At 45.9% G+C, this 22665-nt stretch overlaps 1 protein-coding gene across 1 annotated transcript in view; it reads right to left on the reverse strand.

Moving 5' to 3' along the window:
- Nucleotides 1–6964: 6964 nt before the first annotated feature.
- LOC144688405 (purine nucleoside phosphorylase-like) overlaps nucleotides 6965–22665 on the reverse strand; it is a 29810-nt gene continuing 14109 nt past the window's right edge. The window contains exons 4-6 of the mRNA XM_078554898.1: nucleotides 21871–22046; nucleotides 10954–11144; nucleotides 6965–7360 (exon numbers count right to left, since the gene is read on the reverse strand). Coding sequence (XP_078411024.1) covers nucleotides 7128–7360; nucleotides 10954–11144; nucleotides 21871–22046 — 600 coding nt within the window. The 3' untranslated portion in view covers nucleotides 6965–7127. The remainder of the gene's footprint in view (nucleotides 7361–10953; nucleotides 11145–21870; nucleotides 22047–22665) is intronic.

Genomic DNA, 22665 nt, shown 5'->3' on the forward strand with positions numbered 1-22665 from the left:
TATTTTCTACTGACACCTGTCATAAGCACACATTTTCTTCTTTATCTTAATTTCTATCTCCTTTTTCATCCAGGGAGCTCTGGATTTGTTTGCCCTACCTTTCCCTTTCGATGGAATATGCTTTGACTGTGCCAGAACCAATTCTTTTTTGAAGGTAGCCCATTGTTCAGTTACAGTTTTACCCACCAATCTTTTGTTCTAGTCTATCTGGCCCAGCACCGTTCTTGCCCCATCAAAGTCGGCTCTTGTTCAGTTAATTTTTCTTACTCTGGATTGTCTATTGTTCTTTTCTATCATTATCCTAAAATGTACAATACAATGATCACTGTATCCTAAATGTTCCCCCACTGACACCCCATCTGCTTGCCCACCTCATTTCCAAGAACCAGGTCCAACAGTGCGTCTTTTCTTGTCGAATTGGACACATACTGCTGTAGAAAACGTTCCAGAACACAATGTCCCCCATTATAACTACTCTATAATGATTACATCTTCCTGGAATTTCCCTGCAGTTTTGTTCTTCTACGTCCTTCTCACTATTTGGCGGTCAATAGACTACACCGAGCAATGTAATTGCACTCTTTTTGTTCCTTAGCTCTAGCCAAATTGATTCTGTCCTTGAACCCTCTGGGAGATCCTCTTTCTCCAGCACTGCAAAGCTCTCCTTGACCAATACCGCCACCCGCACTCCGTTCCTTCCTTTCCTATCTTTTCTGAACACCTTGTACCCGGGAATATTTAACACCCAGTCTGCCCTTCCTTGAGCCAGGTCTCTGTCATCGCCGCAACATCATATTTCCACACGGCAACCTACGCCTGTAACTCCCCAGTCTTATTTACTATACTCCGTGCATTCACATACATGCATAGTCACCCTAATTTAGATTTTATTTCTTTCTCCTTCACCCCAACTTGACCTATTAACTTACAATTCTCTATACCAGTGCTATCTGTCCCTTCTGGTATTTTGTATACCCTGGTATTCCTCTCTAATATTTTCTCTTGGTTACCATACCCCTGCCGAGTTAGTTTAAAGCCCTCCCAACAGCACTAGCAAAAGAACTCACTCCCAGCTCTGTTCAGGTGCAACCCATCAGGCTTGGACAGGTCCCATCTCCCCCAGAGCCAATCCCAGTGTCCCAGGAATCTAAAGCCCTCCCTTGTACACCATCATTCCAGCCACACATTCATATACTTTATCTTCCTACTTCCGTACTCACTGGCACGAGGCACTGGGAGTAATCCGGACATTACTACATTAGAGGTCCTGCTTGCTAATTTTCTACCTAGCTCCCTAAATTCTGATTGCAGGACCACATCCCCCTTCCTACCTAAGTCATTGGTACCAATGTGGACCACAACCTCTGGTTGTTCTCCCTCCCCCAGAAAAATATCCTGCAGCTGCTCCATGACATCCTTGACCCTGGCACCAAGGAGGCAACAAACAGAATCACAGAAATGTTATGGTATAGATGGAGGCCATTCGGCCCATCGTGTCTGCACCGACTCTCTGAACATTATAACTTAGTGCCAATCTCCTGCCTTTTCCCTGTAGCCCTGCACATTGTTTTTATTTGAATAATCATCCAATGCCCTCTTGAATGCCTCAATTGAACCTGCCTCCACCACACTTCCAGGCAGTGCATTCCAAACCCTAACTACTCGCTGTGTGAAAAAGTTTTTTCTCACCTCGCATTTGCTTCTTTTACAAAACACATTAAAACTGTGGTTCTCGATTTATTTACGAACAGGGACAGTTTCTCCTTATCTACTCTGTTCAGATCCCTCATGATTTTGAAAACTTCTATCAAGCCTCCTCTTAGCCTTCTCTGCTCCAAGGAAAACAGTCCCAACTTCTCCAATCTTTCCTCATAACTGAAGTGTCTCATCCCTGGAACCATTCTTGTAAACCTCTTCTGCACTCTCTCCAAGGTGTTCACATCCTTCCTATAGTGTGGCACCCAGAACTGTACACAATACTCCAGCTGAGGTCTAACCAGTGTCTGATATAAGTTCATCATAACCTCCCTGTTCTTGTACTCTATGCTCTAAATAATGAAGCCTAGAATACTGTATGCTTTAAAAACAGCTCTTGCTACCTGTTCTGCCACCTTTAATGACTTCTGTGCAAATACGCCCAGGTCTCTCTGCTCCTGCACACCCTTTAGAATAGTATCCTTTATTTTATACTGTGTCTCCATGTTCTTTGTACCAAAGTGTATCACCTCACACTTCTCCACATTGATCTTCATTGAACTTCAACCACCATCCTGAAGTCACATCTATAGCCACAGAAATGCCTGTCTGTTCCCCTAACTAATGAATCCCCTATTACTACTTCTTTTTCTTTCTTCTTCCTTCCCTCCTGTATAGCCGAGCCGCCTGTGGTTCCACAAACTTGGCTCTGACTGCACTCCTCTGAAGAGCCAGCGCTCTCACCAGCTTCCAAAATGGAAAACCGATTTGGTGAGTGGGACCCCAGGGGACTCCTGCACTACCTGCCTACTTCCCTTGGACTGCCTGGTGGTCACCCATTCCCTCCCTGTCTCCAGGCTGTTAAGCAGCGGTTTGACCACCTCTCTGAACGTGCTATCCACGTAGTCTCAGCCTCGCGGATGTGCCACAGTGACTCCAGCCGCCGCTCGAGCTCTGAAACCCGGAGCTCAAGTTTCTGCAGCTGACAGCACTTCCTGCACATGTGGTCGACTAGGACACCGGTAGCGACCATGAATTCGCACATATTACAGGACATGCATTCTACTCAACTGAGCTGCCCTGCCATGTCTTAACTCTACTTCCCTTATGTTAACTTTATTCTACTTTGGATTATTTATCTTACTTTATTATATTGGCCCTAAGTTTCCCTTATTGCTGGTGCTTCTCAGTTAAATCGAAGTATAGCTACTTGTTTAAAAATATTACACTTTTCTAATTTGCTCACTAGGCCCTGCTTCCTGAGGAAAGGTAAAAAAGGAAAGGAAAACCTCCTCTCTCCTCCGCAAACTCCCTCAGTCACCTCTGCTCTAGAACTCTCGCCGCTTCTCGTGCTATTTTTATAGGCCCTCTGCTCTCCTCTATGTGCCGCTGGCTGCCTGTGCCAGGGTCCTCCTCTCACACTCTCCTCTAGGTGCTGCTGTCTGCCTGTCCCAGGGCCCTCCTCTCACACTCTCCTCCAGGTGCTGCTGTCTGCCTGTCGCAGGGTCCTCCTCTCACAATCTCCTCCAGGTGCTGCTGTGTGCCTGTCCCAGGGCCCTCCTCTCACAATCTCCTCCAGGTGCTGCTGTCTGCCTGTCCCAGGGTCCTCCTCTCGCAATCTCCTCTAGGTGCTGCTGTCTGCCTGTCCCAGGGTCCTCCTCTCGCCATCTCCTCTAGGTGCTGCTGACCGCCTGTCCCAGGGTCCTCCTCTCACACTCTCCTCTAGGTGCGGCTGACTACCTGTCCCAGGGCCCTCCTCTCACAATCTCCTCTAGGTGCTACTGACCGCCTGTCCCAGGGTCCTCCTCTCACACTCTCCTCTAGGTGCTGCTGACTACCTGTCCCAGGGCCCTCCTCTCACACTCTCCTCTAGGTGCTGCTGACTGCCTGTCCCAGGGTCCTCCTCTCACACTCTCCTCTAGGTGCTGCTGACTACCTGTCCCAGGGCCCTCCTCTCACACTCTCCTCTAGGTGCTACTAACTGCCTGTCCCAGGGTCCTCCTCTTGCACTCTCCTTGTACCCTTGCTTCGGTTAACAAAACTGACTTTTAAAAGTCCAATGTATTAATCCAGCAATGAGTTAAACATTAATATTTGCCATGAGTACGCAGAATGAAACGTGACTTATGGGAACATTTCATTAAAAGGTGACAAATAAAAATAAAAACACACACACACATGTTTAACCTTACTATTATGAATATGCCTTGTTTAAGTTTTGAAACAAAGTGATTGTGGTCTCTGTTAAACTCTAGATAAAGCATTAGGTTTTCTCTTTGGGCGGTAGTTCCTGGCCTTACAGTACTGAATTTCTCTGTTCTTTTTGGGGTCAGGCATAGGGATGGTATTTGTCCACACCCCAGTGTTTCCTCCCTTTAAAAATTCTGATTAGGTATTGTCTAGGGCTTGGTCATTCACTAGCATTTAGGGTTAGGACTCTAGTTGTGTTTCTGTTCCCCAAATTTCAGTTGACAACCAGGTTGCTATCTCTGTAGCCGCAATGGTTGATGCCCACAAGCTGCTGTACAGAATTGCCCGTGCTTTGCAAATGTCCCTGACTGCCTGCCTGGGTTGCTTGCACTGATTTTCACCCTTAAACGGCCACGTCTACAACCCAATGGTCTAATAGCTTTGTTTCAGGCATACCGACAAATCTTATTTCTATGGTATTAGTGAATTGTAACTGGCTTTAATCTCTGGTAAGGAGTCTGGGTCTTCCACTGGCATCTTATTTTCAGTGGACTTTGCAGCTAAACTGCTGGGTTTGTTGAGATTTAATATCTTCTTCGAAGTCGTATTGGACTAGAAACCTTAACTCTGTTTCTGTCTTCACAGATGCTGCTGGACCTGCTGAGGTTTTCCTGCACTTTTTGTTTTTGTTTTAGTTTTATTGTGACATGCCTTTCCTTTATCATTCCCCTTTTCTCTGCTTTAGCATTGTCTGCCTCTCTTCTGTCTCTCCCTAGTCTGTGAGAATTACCAGATCCCTGTTTACTTTGGGTCAGGGTTCTGCGGATCAACTCATAGTCATCTGTTACAAGGGCTGCCCGCCTTGATTTGGAAACTCTTAGCTCTTCCATGTAGGTTTTAAGGGGGCGTGAGCTTTTAAAATCCTCCAGGAGAATTGACTCTCTGAGGCTTTCATAGGCGGAATTTATCTTAAGCGTCATATCCATTGGTCAAAAGAAAGTTGCTTGACCCTTTCAAACTTGATGTAAGTTTGCTCGGGCTGCTTTCAGAGCGTTTGGAATTCCTGTCGGTATGCTTTGGGCACCAACTCATAAGCGCTTAGGATAGCCTTTTTAGTCATCTCATAGTCTGCCAAAATCTCATCTGAGAGACCAGAAATCCATTACTCTTGTTGAAACACCTGAGGCCCAGTGAAAACATTGCCTGATTGACAGCTCAGGTGCTCTGATCTCTGCTGTCAATTTCACAATGTTTATTTACACAAGGTTAAGTGGTTTCAAGAGCTTGCGATTTCAGTTATTGAAGTTTTAATGGGTCTGGATTATTGCCCTGTAGTGAAAACATAATGGAAAGTAATGGATGAATGACTTTTTTAAAAAGCTTTTTTAAATACACATCCTACTCTCACTATAGGTTTCATTGGTTCTATACACTGTATGTTGGGTCAATGGACATAGCAATGCCATAGCTTGGCATAGGGGGCATGAGGGACCATGGGAGGTGGGCAGGTGGGCATAGCTTGCCATGGGGTATGAGGGGCCCAAGTGAGGTGCGTGGGGTGACATAGTTTGGCATAGGGGGCATGAGGGCCATTGGGGGTGGGTGGTGTGCCATAGCTTGGCATGTGGGGCAGGAGGTGGACCTTTTGAACTCACCTTTTAAAAGGTCCCCTCATGCAGACCAGGGTTCATGACTTGTATGACAGGCCATGATCCACAACTCTTTAAAATCCAGGCCCGACTTTATGAAAATTGCAAAGGAGTCAGACATACCTATCTCTGCAGAGGAGCTGGCCAGGTTGGAAGTTCCGGGTGCGGGGTTAGGACCTGAACTAGACGGCACTCCCGAAATATGGCAGTTTAGGAATGGGGTTAGGAATCCTGGAATCAGGTCCTGCCCACCATTTTTCAAAGGCTCCCAAGTCATCCTGACTCAGTGAAAATCCAGCCCACTAATAGTATCATTTCCAGGGCTCCTTTGGCCCTGAGCCTTCCATGGGCACAGACTCATGTCTACTTAGGGAAGCCTCTGGACTCTACATGCAATGTAAAGCATTGATGACACAATACAATGGGTATACATCGCCATTCCCTCTCCCATAACCCATGGAAACTGAGTGTACCCTGGGCTCTGTGGAGAAGTATATCGGGGCCGTTAATTTTGCGGTGCAGTGATTGCTGCTGTATTGTCAAATTATTATTTTTTTAGTTAGACCTTTTCATTACCTTAGCACAAATTTAATTTCCATTAGCCTTGTTATTAGGATAAAGTGAATGAATGCCCACTGTCAGCAAGAATTCTTTGTTTGACAGGAAGGCAATGTTGCTTGGACATGATTCCAGGATCCACGCTCCTGTCAGTCTTTGCGAAATGTACCCTATTGTCTATTAGCCATCATTCCAGGATCCTAAGGCAGGATTGGTAGAGGAGAGATCAGGCAGGGTCATGAAAAGGTGGGACAAGAAAGAAGGGACTGAAGACTAACAGGGTCATTGGAGGAATGGAATATTAGAGGCCTTCTGCTTTCAACTGGACAGCAGTAGCCAGTACGCCTCCAGGCCTGGTCATCTATAAAGGAATCACAAATGAAAATAGCACTTAGCTTCCCCTGCCTCTCTGGTCCTTGCAGGCTCCTCCTGTAGGGGTATTTAGAAGCACGGCTTAATACCAGCTTCACTGAGCACCTTCCTTTCCCCTGAGGTGGGAGGGCCAGATATGATTAAGTTGAGTCTCATTTCCATGGCAGCCTTGCCCCTGAGTTTGTCATAGGCACAGACCCATGTCCAGCGAACTAGGGGAGCCTCTGGACTCCTGATGCAATGTAAAGAACAGGTCAGTTCTCAGTTAAGAATGGGGGGGATGAGAGGCAGGGAAGGGGGGGTAGTAGCAGTGGGGGTGAGACAGGAGAATGCTTGGGTCAGGGGAGTAAAAGTGTTGCCGGGTCACCGAAACAGGGATGTATTTCTTGCAGAATGGTAGAATTCTTCGAAGAAGCCAATTGTTACCCTCTCTCCCCTCCTACTCCATCTTCAAAATGGAACTGAGCAGTGCAAAATTATGAGAGCTGTGTAAAGCTATGATTTATCAATCTGATAATAAGTAGGTTTTTATTGTAATTCACAATGTGAAGGCTGTGCAGATGCAGCTACCAGAGTGATACAATTTAAACAGTTACATACGCTTCAAATTTATGTTCCAAAAATTAAGGGGCCTTTGCTTTCTTGTTGGCCCTGGGATCCATTTCATTTCTTCACCTGTACGTTAGCAGTCGGGTTGCGTTCCATACGCGCCACCAGCTCTGTTACAAGGCATTGTAACAGCCTTGCCCTCTTCTTGCCAATACTCAGGACAGCTTCGTGGTCCACCACCTCATTGCTGTCGTACTTCATCGTCACTTTATTGGTAATCAGCGAAAGCCCAAAGACCCGCAAACCACAGTGCCTAGCGACGGTGACCTCAGGAACCGTACTCATTCCTGTAGAGTGGTAGGCAGCAGAAGAAGTGCGTTAAGAAGCATTGATTCACAGCACAAAGAAGCCCTAAGCATGTGAGATGTCCATGAACTGGGTTTGATTGCCTGAGGGGAGAGTCTTAGAGTCATTATGACACAGAAGGAGACTATTTGGCCCATCGTGTCGATGCCAGCTCTCTGTCGAGCAAATCAGTCAGTCCCATTTTTCCATTCTTCCCTTGCATTTCTCCAAGTTTATTTCCCTCTTGTGCCCATCCACTTTCCTTTTGAAATCAGTGTTTGTCTCTGCTTCCACCAGCCTTGTAAGCAGTGAGCTTCAGTTCATTACCACTTGCTGTGTACAAAAGTTCCTCCCCCTGTCTCCCCTTGTATTTCTTGTCCAAAACTTTAAATCTGTGCCCCATTAGTTCTTGCACCATTAACTAATGGGAACAGCTTTCCGTTGTGTACCTTATCTAAACTTGTCATAATCTTGTACACCTCAATCAAATCTTCCCTCAATCTCCTTTATCCTAAGGAGAACAACCCCAGCTTCTCCAGCCTAACCTTGTAGCTGAAATCCTTCATCCCTGGAACAATTCTAGTAAATCTCCTTTGCACCTTCTCAAGGACATTCACATCCTATGGTGTGGTGACCAGAACTGAAAGCAATACTCCAGTGTCAGAGAGGAATTTTTCAGGGCATTTTTTTCCCTTATTGGTCCTGTTTTCTTCCCTCTTTATTTGCCCCTCCCAGAGGTAACATGGTAATGAGAGGGGAGTGGAGAGGAGAGGAGCAGGTGTTGGTAGTACCACCTCATTTTGCCTTGTCAGCATTAGAGCGCGCAACATGTTCGATAGACTTTTTCCTGTCATATATTCATAATTACAGTGGATTAAAAAATCCAATATTCCAAGAGAAACTAATTTTCAAGTCGGGGAATCTTTCACATGACATTCCATTGGGAAACTACTGAGCCAGAAGTAATCCAGAATCTGAGGACTAGTAACTCAGAGATAATCCAGAGGTTGTGGGTTAGTAAACCAAAGGTAATCCAGAGGTTGTGGACTGACCCAGAGGTAATCCAAAGGTGGTGGATAAGTAACCCAAAAGGTAATCCCGAGGTCGTGAGTTAGTAAACCAGAGGTAATACAGAGGTTGTGGATTAGTAACCCAAAGGTTCCAGACTATTAATCCAGAGTTTGAGAGTTCAAATCCCACTGTAGCAAAGTGTGAAAGTGAATTTTGATAAATTGTGGAGCAACATTGGAAAAATGACCATGCCAGTTTCTGGATTGAGAAATTGCTTGACCTGATAGACATTTTTAAGATTACGAAAGGATTTGATAGAATAGATGTAGAAAAGGGCGTTTTCACTTGTCAGAGAGACCAGAAGTAAGGGCCATAAATATAAGATAACCATTAATGAATCCAATAGGGAATTCAGGAGAAACATCTTTATCTGGAGAGTGGTTAGAATGTGAAACTTGCTACCACTAGGAGGAGTGATTGAGGCAAATGGCATTGATGAATTTAAGAGGAAGCCAGATAAATACATGATAAAGAAAAGAATAGGAGGTTATGTTGATAGGGTGAGATGAAGGAGGAATGGGAGGAGGCTAATATGGAGTATAAACACTGGCATCGACAGATGGGCCAGAATGGCCTGTTTCTGTCCTGTAAACTTTATCTGAGGATCTACAATGCCGAGTATTATACAATTTTTGTATAGAGAAAAAGAGGACAAAAAAGAGGGAGACAGCTGAACAATTAAAGGGCAACTGGGGATGGACAAGAAATACTGTTCAGGTCCCAAGGATGAACAAAAAAAGGAGATAGTAATGCCAAAATTTCCGGGGAAGATGGTGGCAAAGTGGTAAATGCACTGGACAAGTAACCCAGAGGCCCAGGCTAATGCTCTGGGGATAAAAGCAAAATGTTGCTGATGCTGGAAATCTGAAATAAAAACAGCTCTGAAGAAGGGTCACACAGACTCAGAACGTTAACTCTGTTTCTCTCTCCACAGGTGCTGTTAGACCTGCTGAGTTTTTCCAGCATTATAATTATAATAATAATACTACTCTGGGGACATGGGTTCAAACCCCACCATGGGCAGCTGGTGGAATTTAAGTTCAATTAATAAATCTGGAATATGAAGCCAGTATCAGTAATGGTGACCATGAAACTCTCATTGATTGTTGTAAAGACCCATCTGGTTCACTAATGTCCTTTAGGGAAGGAAATCTGCCATCCTTACCTGGTCTGGCCTATATGGGACTCCAGACAGACAACAATGCAGTTGACTCTTAACTGCCCCGGGGAAATTCAGGATGGGCAATAAATGCAGGCTTTGACTGTGATGCCCACATCCCATGAAAGAAAGAATTAAAAAAATATCAAACAGAGGGAGGACTGAGAGATAAGCATGTAATCTATTTATTGTATGTAATGAAGCTTAGGAGTGTGTGTAATAAAAATACATTTTTTCACATCAAAGTTTGAGGAAATTCAATTAAGATGTTTATATGTTAATGGGAATGAAAAGGGGCTACGAGCTGTGGTGGCGTTATGAGTGTGAGTAGGATTGAGCTGACTGTCTCTGTACACTGATGTTCTAACTGATGTGATGTGTTTTGTTGCTTAGCCCACACCCAGACATCTTCATTGCCACCTTTTAGATATCAAGCTTGGTTTTGGTTCTTAGTTCTCTCATTCCTCAGTAAGCAGGTTGTGGGTTCAAGTCCCACTCCACACCCTGGTGCAGTATGGAGGGAAGCGCTCCATTGTTGAATGGATATAAATGATTCCATGGCAGTATTTGAATAGTAGCAGGGAAATTCTCTGGGGCCAGAAACTTACCTATGCCGGGCGGGGGCGGGTGTGGACCCACGATTGGCTGCGCGCCGCCATATTATGTGGGCGGGCCAATTAAGGCCCGTCCAGTGTGACGCACGGCCTGTAGCGCTCAGCGCTACCTGTGCGGGTGGGGGGGAGGAGGGAGAGTCGAGGCCTACGTTCTTTTGCACATGCATGTGAAAGAGTGCAGCAATCTCCCCGAGGCATGGAGCTGCCTCAGGGAGATTAAGTTGATATTAAAATAATTAAGTAAAGCATTTAAAAAACTATCCAAACATGTCCCCTTATGTGACAGTGTCACATGAGATGGGACATGTTTTTATATTTCGGGAACATTTTTTTATTTATTTAATAAAAAACTTTCAGGAAACTTCATCCCGCCTGTGGATGAGGTTTCCTGAAAAACGCGAAGACCGCTTGACCTCTTCGCCAACCTGAAGGTTGGACGGGCAGTGCCATTAGTTGGCTTAGTTAGTTTTCTAATGGCCTTAATAGGCCTGTGACAGTTCGGCTGGAGGTGGCTGCACGCCCGCCGAACGAAGGATCTAAATGACGCGCGATGACGTCGGGACGCACACCTGACGTCACCTTGCATCATTTTACACGTCGGCATGTCGGGCCCGCACCCTCCCCCAACGCCGACGGCAATATTCTGGCCTGGATGTTTTTACCAATAAGTAACACTGAAAACAGGTGACCTGATCATTTCTTTAATTGCTGCTAAAGACACATTGTGTACTGATTGGTATAAAATGCTTACCCACAGCATCAACTCCGAGCTTGCGAAGAAGATGTGCTTCAGCAATCGTCTCAAAGCTGGGACCTCCGACCATGCAGTAGACGCCTTCATGTGTATAATTAGAGAAATCCAGCTCCCTGCTTATACCCAGAGCCAGTTTACCGAGGGCCCGGTCATATGCATCAGACATACAGGGAAAGCGGGGTCCAAACCTATCAAAAAGAACATCATAATATATATATATTTTAAATATTCTCCCTCTTCCTTTACTTCAAAGATTTTCTCACAGGTACAAGAACAATTCTGCTAGAAGGTTATATAGTATGCAGTCTTTTCCTTCGACAGCACCCTCCAAACCCACAACTTCTACCACCGAGAGGCACAAGGGCAACATATACATGGGAACACCACCACCTGCAAGTTCCTCTTCAAGCCACTCACCATCCTGACTTGGAAATATAGTGCCGTTCCTTCACTGTCGCTGGGTCAAAATCCTGGAACTCCCTCCCTAACAGCACTGTGGGTGTACCTACACCTCATGGACTGCAGCGGTTCAAGATGGTGGCTCACCACCACCTTCTCAAGGGCAACTAGGGATGGGTGTTACGACAGCAACTACAGGTGCCAATTTCTTACGGGCAACTTGAACTTTTTAAGAAAGACCTGTGTTGTTTTTAAAAAAAGAAATACAACTAAAAGACACTGAGCAAAAGATGGTTGATAATGTAAAATGACCGCTTCCTGGAAAATTATAGTTGACTGATTGGTCCTAAGAGGACAAGGAATGTCGCACCTGAAAGGTGTCACGACCTTCTTCAAACAAATTCCCTTAAAACGGAGATAGGAAAGATGCAAGAGACTGAATTTATTCTCCATGGCTGTGGAGACAAAAGACTGATTTGCACGTCTTAGCAGTTACCCAAAAATCCATCTCCTGTTGCTTTATATCTCAGAATATGTAAATGGTCTAAGATGAAAAGAACATGGACTCTGGGTGTCAGCCCTAGTTTTTTTTCCCTTCCAGAATACACAGAGAAAAATCAGTTAAAAAGGTGGTGCGCTGGCGTGTGAATGTGTGTGACAGCAAGCAGAAGAACAAGCCAGGAACAGAGGGAAATGTCTCGACTCCAGAAAAACATGCAGAATCTGCTCCGGCTGCAGTCGATGGGGGTCGATGTCAAGGAGGAACTCCAAGAGGTGAAGAGCCAGCAAGCCTCGCTCTTTGCCTCAGAGGCCTCCAAGATCATCTTCCGTTCCAGAGTCCGCTCTGTGGAGCAGGATGAGACATGCTCACGTTTCTTCTTCCAAAAGGTACACAGAGAGAGCTCTGTGATCAGCAGCCTGAAGGAAGAAGACGGCTCAGTAAAGTCATCGCAGTCTGACATTTTGGGGATCAGCAAATCCTTTTATGCCGGATTGTATGACCTGAAGCCCACAGACAGCATGGCCTCCCAGTCCTTCCTGTCCTCTATCACGGAGGTCTTAGACGACAGTACACAGGAGAGTCTGGACAAAGCGCTAACTCCTGACGAACTGACTAAGGCCCTTGAGTCCTTTGAGAAGAGTAAAACTCCCGGAAGCGACGGCTTGCCGGCGGAGTTGTATTCGGCTCTGTGGGACTTGATCGGCCCAGACCTGCTAGGAGTGTACGAGAGTATGCTCCTGGCCGGTAGTATGTCAGAATCCATGAGGAAAGGCATCATCACCCTCAACTACAAGCACAAGGGGGAAAGGGAGGAAATTAGAAATTGGCAACCCATTTCACTGCTGAATGTGGACTATAAGATTCTGTCCAAGGTCATCGCCAATCGGGTCAAATCCGCTCTGGAATTGGTGATTCACCCTGACCAGACCTGCGCTGTGCCCGGCAGGAAGATCTCTGACAGCCTTGCATTGCTCAGGGATACGATTGCCAATGTGCAGGACTGGGGTGTGGACACCTGCCTCATTAGCCTGGATCAGGAGAAGGCCTTTGACAGAATATCGCACACCTACATGGTGGATGTGCTCTCCAAAATGGGGTTTGGGGAGGGAATTCAAAATTGGATCCAACTGCTCTACACTAACATCAGTAGCGCAGTCTCAATCAATGGGTGGGAATCAGATAGCTTTCCGATTAAATCTGGAGTCAGGCAGGGCTGTCCTCTCTTGCCTGTTCTTTTCGTGTGTTGCATAGAACCCTTTGCTGAGTCCATCAGGAAGGATCCGGGCATAAGAGGAGTGACGATCCCAGGCAGTGGAGGCACTCAGGTCAAAGCCTCCCTATACATGGATGATGTCGCCATCTTCTGCTCGGATCCGCTGTCGGTGCGCAGACTGATCCACATCTGCGACCAGTTCGAACTGGCCTCGGGAGCCAAGGTAAATCATGGGAAGAGCGAGGCCATGTTCTTTTGGAACTGGGCTGACCGATCCTTTGTCCCCTTCACTGTCAGGGCTGACGGCCTGAAGGTGCTGGGGATATGGTTCGGAGGGACCAGGGCATGCGTTAGAAACTGGAAGGAGCGAGTGTCTATGGTGAAAAGAAAACTGGGCATGTGGGAGCGACGCTCCCTCTCCATTGCGGGTAAGAACCTGGTCATCAGGTGTGAGGCACTCTCACTGTTGCTGTACGTGGCGCAGGTCTGGCCCATTCCACACTCCTGCGTGGTGGCGATCACCCGAGCCATCTTCCGCTTTACCTGGAGGTCGAAAATGGATCGTGTCCGCAGAGACGCGATGTACAAGCCTCTAAATAAAGGGGGAAAAAACGTGCCCAACATCGCCCTCATACTGATGGCCACCTTTGTGTGTGGCTGCATCAAGCAGTGCGTAGACCCTCTGTAGGCAAACACCAAGTGTCACTACGTGCTGAGGTTCTACCTGTCCCCGGTGTTGCGAAGGATGGGTCTGGCCACGCTGCCGCGGAACGCTCCAAGTAGTTGGACCATGCTGTACCACCTGTCCCTCGTGGAAAAATTTATGCAGAGAAACACCTTTGACCACAAGTCCATCAGGCAGTGGTCGGCACGTAACGTCTTAGAGGCCCTGAGGGAAAAGGAGAGGGTGGATCCTGTGGGATGGTACTCCGAGCAGACTGTCAAAGTCATTTGGCAGAATGCCTCATCGCCAGAACTTTCCAACAAGCACCAAGATGTAGCTTGGCTGGTGGTGAGAAAGGCCCTCCCTGTCAGATCCTTCCAAACGCCAGGAGTCTCAACCCCCTCTGCACGTTGCCCTCGAGGTGGCTGTGATGGGGAAGAGACTGTTGTTCACCTCCTTGTAGATTGCGCCTTTGCAAAGAAGGTCTGGAGAGAGATGCAGTGGTTTCTGTCAAGGTTCATCCCGAGCAGTTCTGTGACACAGGACTCTGTGCTCTACGGGCTGTTCCCAGGGACACACACCGAGACAAACATCAACTGCAGCTGGAGGATCATCAACTCAGTGAAAGACGCTCTTTGGTCTGCCCAAAACTTGTTGGTCTTCCAGCGCAAAGAGTTGTCCCCGACCGAGTGTTGCAGACTGGCACATTCCAAAGTCCAGGACTACGTGCTGAGGGACGCACTAAAGCTTGGGGCAGCTGCCGCAAAGACGCAATGGGGAAGGGTCGCTGTCTAAGACCTTTCTGCCACAGTGCACCGAGGGACTGGGAACTGTTTAAATCCCCTTGGTCTGTACAGCTCAAAATTAATGTCTGCAAATGATTGTAATATTCATTGTTTGTACTGATACACCTTGTGATACATGTTGTAAAAGTTGAACCTGATTGTACCTTTGTAATGGTGTTTTTGAAAAGGTTTGGAATGTGGTTGAAGATATTTTATGAATAAAGTATATTTTTGCAAAAAAAAATACAGTTGCAGTGAAAGATTGCTCCCTCTCTCTCTCTGTTGCTGAAGGCAAAGCTCAGCAGATGCCACAAGCTAAAGGAAATAGGACAGCCTTTCAGCTGCCCTGCAGAACCAAGTGTCTCCAAACTAACTGCGAAACTGCCAAAGTCAACTCTACCGGAATCACCCAACTTAACAGCTGCCAGGTACCGCCATCTATGCCTCACGGACAAGCCAAAGACAAATTCACATTTTTAAAAAACCTTTATTTGGATTCAACTTCTCATTTCTGATCTGTACATTTGTGTGTTACATTTTTATTATTTTTCCTCTGGTTTTAGTAACTAATAAGCTTACTCTTCCTTTTAAGACTTTCTTTCTTACTCAAGAAAACCTGGTTAAATTGGCTCCTTCTAAAAAATAAATACATTTAGACTGGGAAAAAGTATCCACGGGGGAAGAGATCCCTTTTAAATTAGCCCTGTTGTGACCAACCCAGGGGGCTGAATAAAGAGGGGGTGCCAGCTCATTCCTCCTCACTGGGAGCGTAACAAAACTGGGGTCCTGTTTGGGAAGTTACCAAATTGGGGGACCACACCTGGAGACGTGTTGTAACATGGACAACAAATGCTGGCCTAGACCTGGCCTAGAACTGCACCCAGAGCCCATGTTCTTTTCATCTCAGGCCATTTACACACTGAGACATAAATCAACAGGAGATGGATTTGAGATGTCTGCTGAGACATGCAAATCGGCCTTTTGTCTCCACGACCACAGGAGAATAAAGTTCAGTCTTATGCATCTTTCCCACCTCCCTTTCAAGTGTCTCTGTTTGAAGAAGACCATGACGCCTTTCAGGTGTGACATTCCATGTTCTCTCAGGACCAGTCAGTCAGTCAGTGCCACCCATATTCCATGAACAAATACATAAAAAAACATAGTATTTACATACCTATTTACAGAAATAGACCATTTGACCCAACAAGTCTATGCCGATGTTTATGCTGCACATGAACCTCCTGCCACCCTTCAACTAATCCTAACAGCGTATCCGTCTATTCCTTTCACCCTTATGTGTTTATCTGGCTTTCCCTTAAATACACCTATGCTATTTGTCCCAGCCACACTGTGTGGTTATGAGCTCCATATTCCAGCCACTCTCTGGGTAAAGAAGTTTCTCCTGCATTCCCAATTGGATTTATTAATGACTATTTTATATTTCTACTTTTGGTCTTCCCCACAAGAGGAAGCATTTCTCTACACCTTCCCTAATAATTTAAAAGAATTCTATTTGGCCATCTAGGCAGGATGCATCTAGATGAAAGTGAGGGGGGAAGCAGGGGGGAGGAAATCTGAATGGTTGTCCTGCAGCACTCTCTGCCCAGTTTGGCCAGAGGATTGCACTGAGCCGATAGCTCATAAATCACGTGTAACAGAAACCAGAATGAAAATCAGGACCTGAGGTAGGGGGTACACACAGAGCAGTTCTGAAAAAAAAACAATCTGATCTGAAAGGACAGTATCCATTCAAAACGCACAAAGCTTGGTCTACACTATGGTTTTCCTTTAGTAAGATTGGGTGAGCAGACTCTTGCACTTTAACAATAAATTCTGATGCTGATATTGCTCAGCATCCGGTAGACAAGAGGAGCAATGGCCAGTTATACTTTGCTAATTATTAAACTTGCTTAATTTACCCAATCATCTATTGCATGCCTGTGTTTTTGTGTATTTTTATTGGAAGTCCTTCTTTCTACATTCTTAATTGATGTTCATTACTGTGAACGCTTTGTTTGCCATTATAATAGTTCCCATTAATAACAGTGACAGTGGATAAGTGAAATGGAGCTTCAACAGACCAGAGCATGGTGTTTCTAAAGCTTATTGAGCTGCCTCCTTTCATAGGCTAGTATAGTCTGCCCAATCATAAACTTTTATTACACTCACTTAAATCTCCATCCACTCAGTTAGGGATTTTGATAGAGTAAATGAAGGAGACCTATTTCCACTGGGTGGCCCATCGGTTAAAAACAGGTATTTTCTAAACACCAGTTTAGTAAAAAGGAGTTATCTATAGTTTTGTACAGAAAAGGTATAAATCCTTGTGCAAAACGAAAAGGCATTCTTTTCATCAATGTGTAAATCTTCAACAAATGCCCTACTCCAGATATGCATGTCTATGTATAAAGGTGGTAATCTCCAGATTACTCCCAGTGTCACGTGCAAGTGAGTACAAAATAGGAGGATAAGGCCAGATGAATGTGTAGCTGGAAAGATAGTGCAGGAGGGAGGGCTTTAGATTCCTGGGACACTGGGAAATTCCAGCCCCTCATGCTGGTGGGATCTTTCGGTCCTGCCAATGTGAACGGAGATTTCAATCGCTCGCTGACCTCACCCTGGGGGAACCTGCCATTGGTGGGGCTGGAAAATTCCAGCCTGGGACTGGCTCTGGGGGAGATGGCACCTGTACAAGCTGCACGTGTTGCATCTGAACAGAACCGGGACCGAGTTCCTTGTGGGGCGTTTACCATTGCTGTCGGGGGCGGGGGGCTTTAAGCTATCTCAACAGGTGTGTGGAAACCAGGAGAGGATATTACAGAGCAATACCAAGGTGCACAAAATACTGGGAGAGACAGTTGGCAATAGAATAGAGATTAGTAGTCACTAGGCAGAATCGGACTAAGGCAGAAAGTAATGAAGTCTAAATCAGGGTTAATCTGCATGTATGTGAATGAATGGAGTATAGTAAATAAGATTGGTGAGTTACAGGTACAGATTGCCATGTGGATGTGCATCATAACAGAGATGTGGCTCAAGGAAGGGCAGGACTGGGTGTTAAATATTCCTGGGTACAAGGTGTTCAGGAAAAATAGGGCAGAAGAAAAGGAGAAGGGGTGGCGGTAATGGTTAAGGATAGCATTGCAGTGCTGGAGAAAGAGGATGTCCCAGAGTGTTCAAGGACAGAATCAACTTGGCTACAGCTAAGGAACAAAAGAGGGTGCAATCACATTGCTTTGTATTGTCTATAGGCCGCCAACTAGTGGGAAGGATAAAGAGGAATAAATCTGCAGGGGAATTACAGAGAGGTACAAACATTATAGGGCAGAATGTTACGCTGGGCGTGTGGGCGTGCGCCAGGCACACCCGAGTGTAAAATGACACATGATAATGTCGGGCATGCGTCCCGACATCATCGCGCACCTGTGCGTTATTTCATTCGGAGGACACGCGCTGGAGTCGGCTGCACGCCCGCCAATAATTAAAAGGCCCATTAAGGCCAGTAACAATCTAATTAAATTCAAATCCACGCTGCCCGTCCAACCTTTCAGATGGTGGGAAGGCGAAAAGGCCAAGCGGCCTTTACATTTTTTAGGAAACCTCATCCATGAGCGGGATGTGGCTTCCTAAAGCAAATAAACATTAAATATAAAGCTTTATTTTGGAATTAAAAACATGACCCATCTCATGTGACAGAGTCACGTGAGGGGACATGTTTTATTAAATTTTTACTGTCTTCATTAATTTTTTTTTAAAAAAGCGCTTCCGTCTCCCTGAGGCAGCTCCATGCCTCAGGGAGAATGGAGCGCTCTTTCTTGCACATGTGTGAACTGCGCACTAGGCCCGCTCCCTCTCCTCCCCCCGCCCGCACAGGCAGTGTTCAGCGCTCAGTACTGCCGCTCGTGATCCACGCAGGGCGGGCCTTAATTGGCCCGCCAGTGTGAAATCGTGGTGTGGAGCCGATCGCAGGTGCTGATCAGCTTCCCCACCACGCCCGCCTGCCCCTGCCAAGGGCAAAATCCTTCCCATAGAGTAGATAAAATGGGGGGGGGGGGGACTTTAATTACCTGAATGTAGACTGGGATAGTGGCAGTGTAAAGGGTAGAGAGGGGAAAGAGTTCCTAGAGCGTGTTCAGGAGAGTTTTCTACAGCAGTATGTGTCCAAACCAACAAGAAAGGAGGCCCTGCTGGACCTGGTTCTTGGAAATGAGGACCGCCAAGTAGATCAAGTGCCAGTGAGGGAACATTTAGGATACAGCGATCATTGTGTTATAAGGTTTAGGATGACAGGAGAAAAGGTCAATGGGTAATCCAGAGTAAGAATAGTTAACTGGAGGAGAGCCAACTTCAATGGGGCAAGACCGGAGCAGGGCCGGATAGACTGGAACTTCTATAGGCACATGATTAGTAAAAGGGTGGTAAATGGAGGAGTAGGGCCAATTAGGGACCAAAGAGGGGATTCACACATGGAGGCAAGGGGCATGGCTGAGGTATTAGATGAATACTTTGCACCTTTCTTTACCAAGGAAGCAGATACTACACAGGCCATGGTCTGTCACTAGAATTGATAAGGAGGAGGTATTGGATAAATTGTTGGTAATTAAAGTTGACAAGACACTTGGACCGGATGAGATGCATCCAAGGATACTGAAGGAAGAGAGAGTGGAAATTGCAGGGGCACTGGCCATAATCTTTCAGTCTTCCCTAGACTCAAGGGAGGTGCCGGAGGACTGGAGATTTGCAAACATTGTGCCCGTGTTCAAAAAAGGTTGTAAGGATAATCTCTGCAATTACAGACCAGTTTAACTTGGTTGGTGGGGAAGCTTCTAGATGCAATTATTCAGGATAGAATTAATAGTCACATGGAAAAATGTGGGTTGATTAGGGAGAGCCAGCATGTACTTCTTAAGGGAAAATCATCGAGGTGTCAGCTGTGGCTCAGTTCATAGCACCCTTGCCTTTGAATCAGAGGGTTGTGGGTTCATGTCCCACTCCCGGAAACCAAGAACTGTGAATGTACTCGAAAGAGTTACAATCTGTGACTGTTGATAACTCGAAAGAGTTAAAAGCTAGAAATTAAAAAACATTAAGGGAAAATCATGTTTAACTAATTTGCTGGAGTTTTTTGAAGAGGTAACAGAGAGGGTTGATGAGGGTAATGCTGTTGATGTGGCATACATGGGGCAGGATTTTATGCATTGGCGAGCGGGGGAGGGGCCCGCTCGCTGACGCATAAAATGATGCGTGGTGACGTTAGGGAGGAACTCCCAACATCACCGCGCCCCATTTAAAGTTTCCGGTAGGCGGGGGCGCAGCGAAATCAGCTGCCCGCCCGCCGACCTGTCAATGGCCAATTGAGCCCATTGACAGAGGCTATTAAGTAATTAAAGGACCTGCCCATCCAACCTTAAGGTTGGCGGGCAGGCCAGGAGCCCCAGCGCAAATTGGAAAAAGCATGAAACCTCATCCACGGGCGGGATGAGGTTTCATGTAGCTTTTAAAAAATTTTAATAAAGTTTGTGTGAAAATTATGGACATGTCCCAACTTATGTGACATTGTCATGAGGGGACATTAGGGGAGTTTTATTTTTCTATTTTTATCCTTTTGGCATTTACAGCCGATCTCCCTGAGGCTGCACTAAGCCTCAGGGAGATGAGTGCGCTCTTTTGTGAGCATGCATGAAAGAGTGCACTCTCGATTTTGGGATTCCGCCCCCCCGCCCACACAGGGAGCGCATAGCGTTTCTGTGCGGACGTCACGCTGGGCGGGCCTTAATTGGCCCGCCCACGTAAAATGGCGCTGCGCCCCCAATCAGGGGGGTTGATCGGAAACGCGCCTGTACGCGCCCGCCATTCAACTTTCCCCCCAACGGGTGGAAAATTCAACCCATGGACTTTGAAAAAGCATTTGACACAGTACCGCACAACAGACTTGTGAGAAAAGTTATAGCTCATGGAATGAAAGGGACAGTGGCAACAGGGATACAAAATTGGTTAATGGATATTTTTCGGGCTGGAGGAAGGTTTGTAGTGGAGTTCCCCGGGGTCGGAACTGGGACCCTTGCTTTTCCTGGTATGTATTAATGATCCAGAATTTGGTGTGCAGGGGACAATTTCAAAGTTTGCAGATGATATGAAACTTGGAAATGTTGTAAACTGTGAGAAGGACAGTGTAGAACTTGAAAAGGACACAGACAAATTGGTAGAGTGGGCAGATAGGTGGCAGATGAATTCAATGCAGAGAACTGTGAGGTGATTCATTTTGATAGGAAGAGCATGGAAAGACAATATAAAATAAAGGGTACCAGGCTTAAGGGTGTACAGGAGCAGAGGGACCTGGGTGTATATGTACATAGATCGTTAAAGGTGGTAGGAAGCTGGGACTGTTCTTCTTGGAGAGGAGAAGGCTAATTGGAGATTTGATAGAGGCGTTCAAAATCATGAGGGGGGCTGGACAGGGTAGATAGGGAGAAACTGTTCCCGCTCATCATAGGATGGAGAATGAGAGGGCACAGGTTTAAAGTGATTTGCAAAAGAAGCAAATGCGATGTGAGAAATCTTTTCATACAACAACGAATGGTTCGGGCCTGGGAAGTACTGCCTGGAAGTGTGATGAAGGCAGGTTCAATCAAGGCATTCAAGAGGGAATTAGCTGATTAATCAAATAGAAACAATGTGCAGGATTACAGGAAAAAAGGCAGGAGAATGGCACAGAGTCATAATGCTCATTTGGAGAGCTGGAGTGGACACGACGGGCTGAATGGCCTCCTTCTGCATCTTAACAATTCTGTGATAGGTAAAAGGACTATCAGGCAGGGTGTATAACACTTGCCCAATCGGTGTCAAAGTTGAATTTTAGTTTCTATGTTTAACAGACTGGGACACTTTTCTCTAGAAAAGATACGTTTGTGAGGTAACCTAAAAGAGACCTTTAAAACTTTGAATGAGTTTGATAGGCTAGACATTGAGAAGATGTTTCCACTTGTGCGGGAGACCAGAACTAGTAGCCATAAATATAAAGATAGTCACTAATAAATCCAATAGGGAATTCAGGAGAAACTTATTTACCCAGAGAATGGTTAGAATATGGAACTTGCTACTCCCTTTAAGACAGAGATGGAGATAGATAAGCCCACGAGGTAGAAAGGAATTGAAGGATGTTCTGGATTGAGTTGAGTGAAGTGGTGCGGGAGGAGGCTCCTGTCAAGCATAAGCGAAAGCCTGTTGGACTGAAACACCAGTTTTTGTTCAGTACATTCTGTGTAAGTCTATGCGAAAGAAAAAAAATTGAAAAGGAGCAGGGGGAAAAGTATAAAAGCTTCAACTACATAAAACCTGCGCGGCTATGTACCGTTCATCATTGGGTCCACGGAGAGGATGCTGCCCAGCGAGACCTGGCAGGTTAATGTGATCCTTAATGATCATGATGTCTCCTGGGCTGTAACCATCAGCAATTGATCCTGCGGCATTGGTCACAATCAGGACTTCAACGCCCAACAAGTGGAATACCCGGACAGGGAAAGTCACCTTGAAAAACAGGGAGAGAAAACACAATTTAATATTGTATGGAGAGACCATCGCTGGCCCTCATACTCAACGCCCGATGACGTGCAACCATTTCAGTCACCATCGAGTACTTCTGGAAAAATAACAGACTCACGAGGATCTCTTTCAAGAATGCTAAGGTGCTGGTGTTTGGAAGTGATCAGAAGAAAAATCATCGAATGTGATTGCCATCTTCCACCAAGTCCAAAACCAACATTCTACAAACTTGTAAAGCTTACGATTGGCATCAAGTAATCAACGCTTCTTTTCTCTTCTTACCTGCTCTCCTACTATTTTCAACGGCCAAGAAAACCTTTTGGCTCACCCTACCTCACATTGTGATTATGTAAAATGCATGGGTGGTAAATTACAATCATTGTCCCAAAGATATTCTGATGCGTTGGTTGTGTGTGAATTCCATTTTATCCTATTGCACATTCATCACTGTATCCAATGGTTTCCTAAACAATTCCAGGGTATTTTTGCTTCACCATCCTATGCAGAAACACGTCTCAAACACTTTTTGGGTGAAGAGCTTCCTGTTATCAGTTTTAAATTTGCCTCTCAGTCGTTTTAACATGCAAAAACCCTGTCCTGCTAG

Source organism: Cetorhinus maximus, chromosome 13 (genome assembly GCF_964194155.1).
Source record: "Cetorhinus maximus chromosome 13, sCetMax3.hap1.1, whole genome shotgun sequence".
Lineage (NCBI taxonomy): Eukaryota > Metazoa > Chordata > Chondrichthyes > Lamniformes > Cetorhinidae > Cetorhinus > Cetorhinus maximus.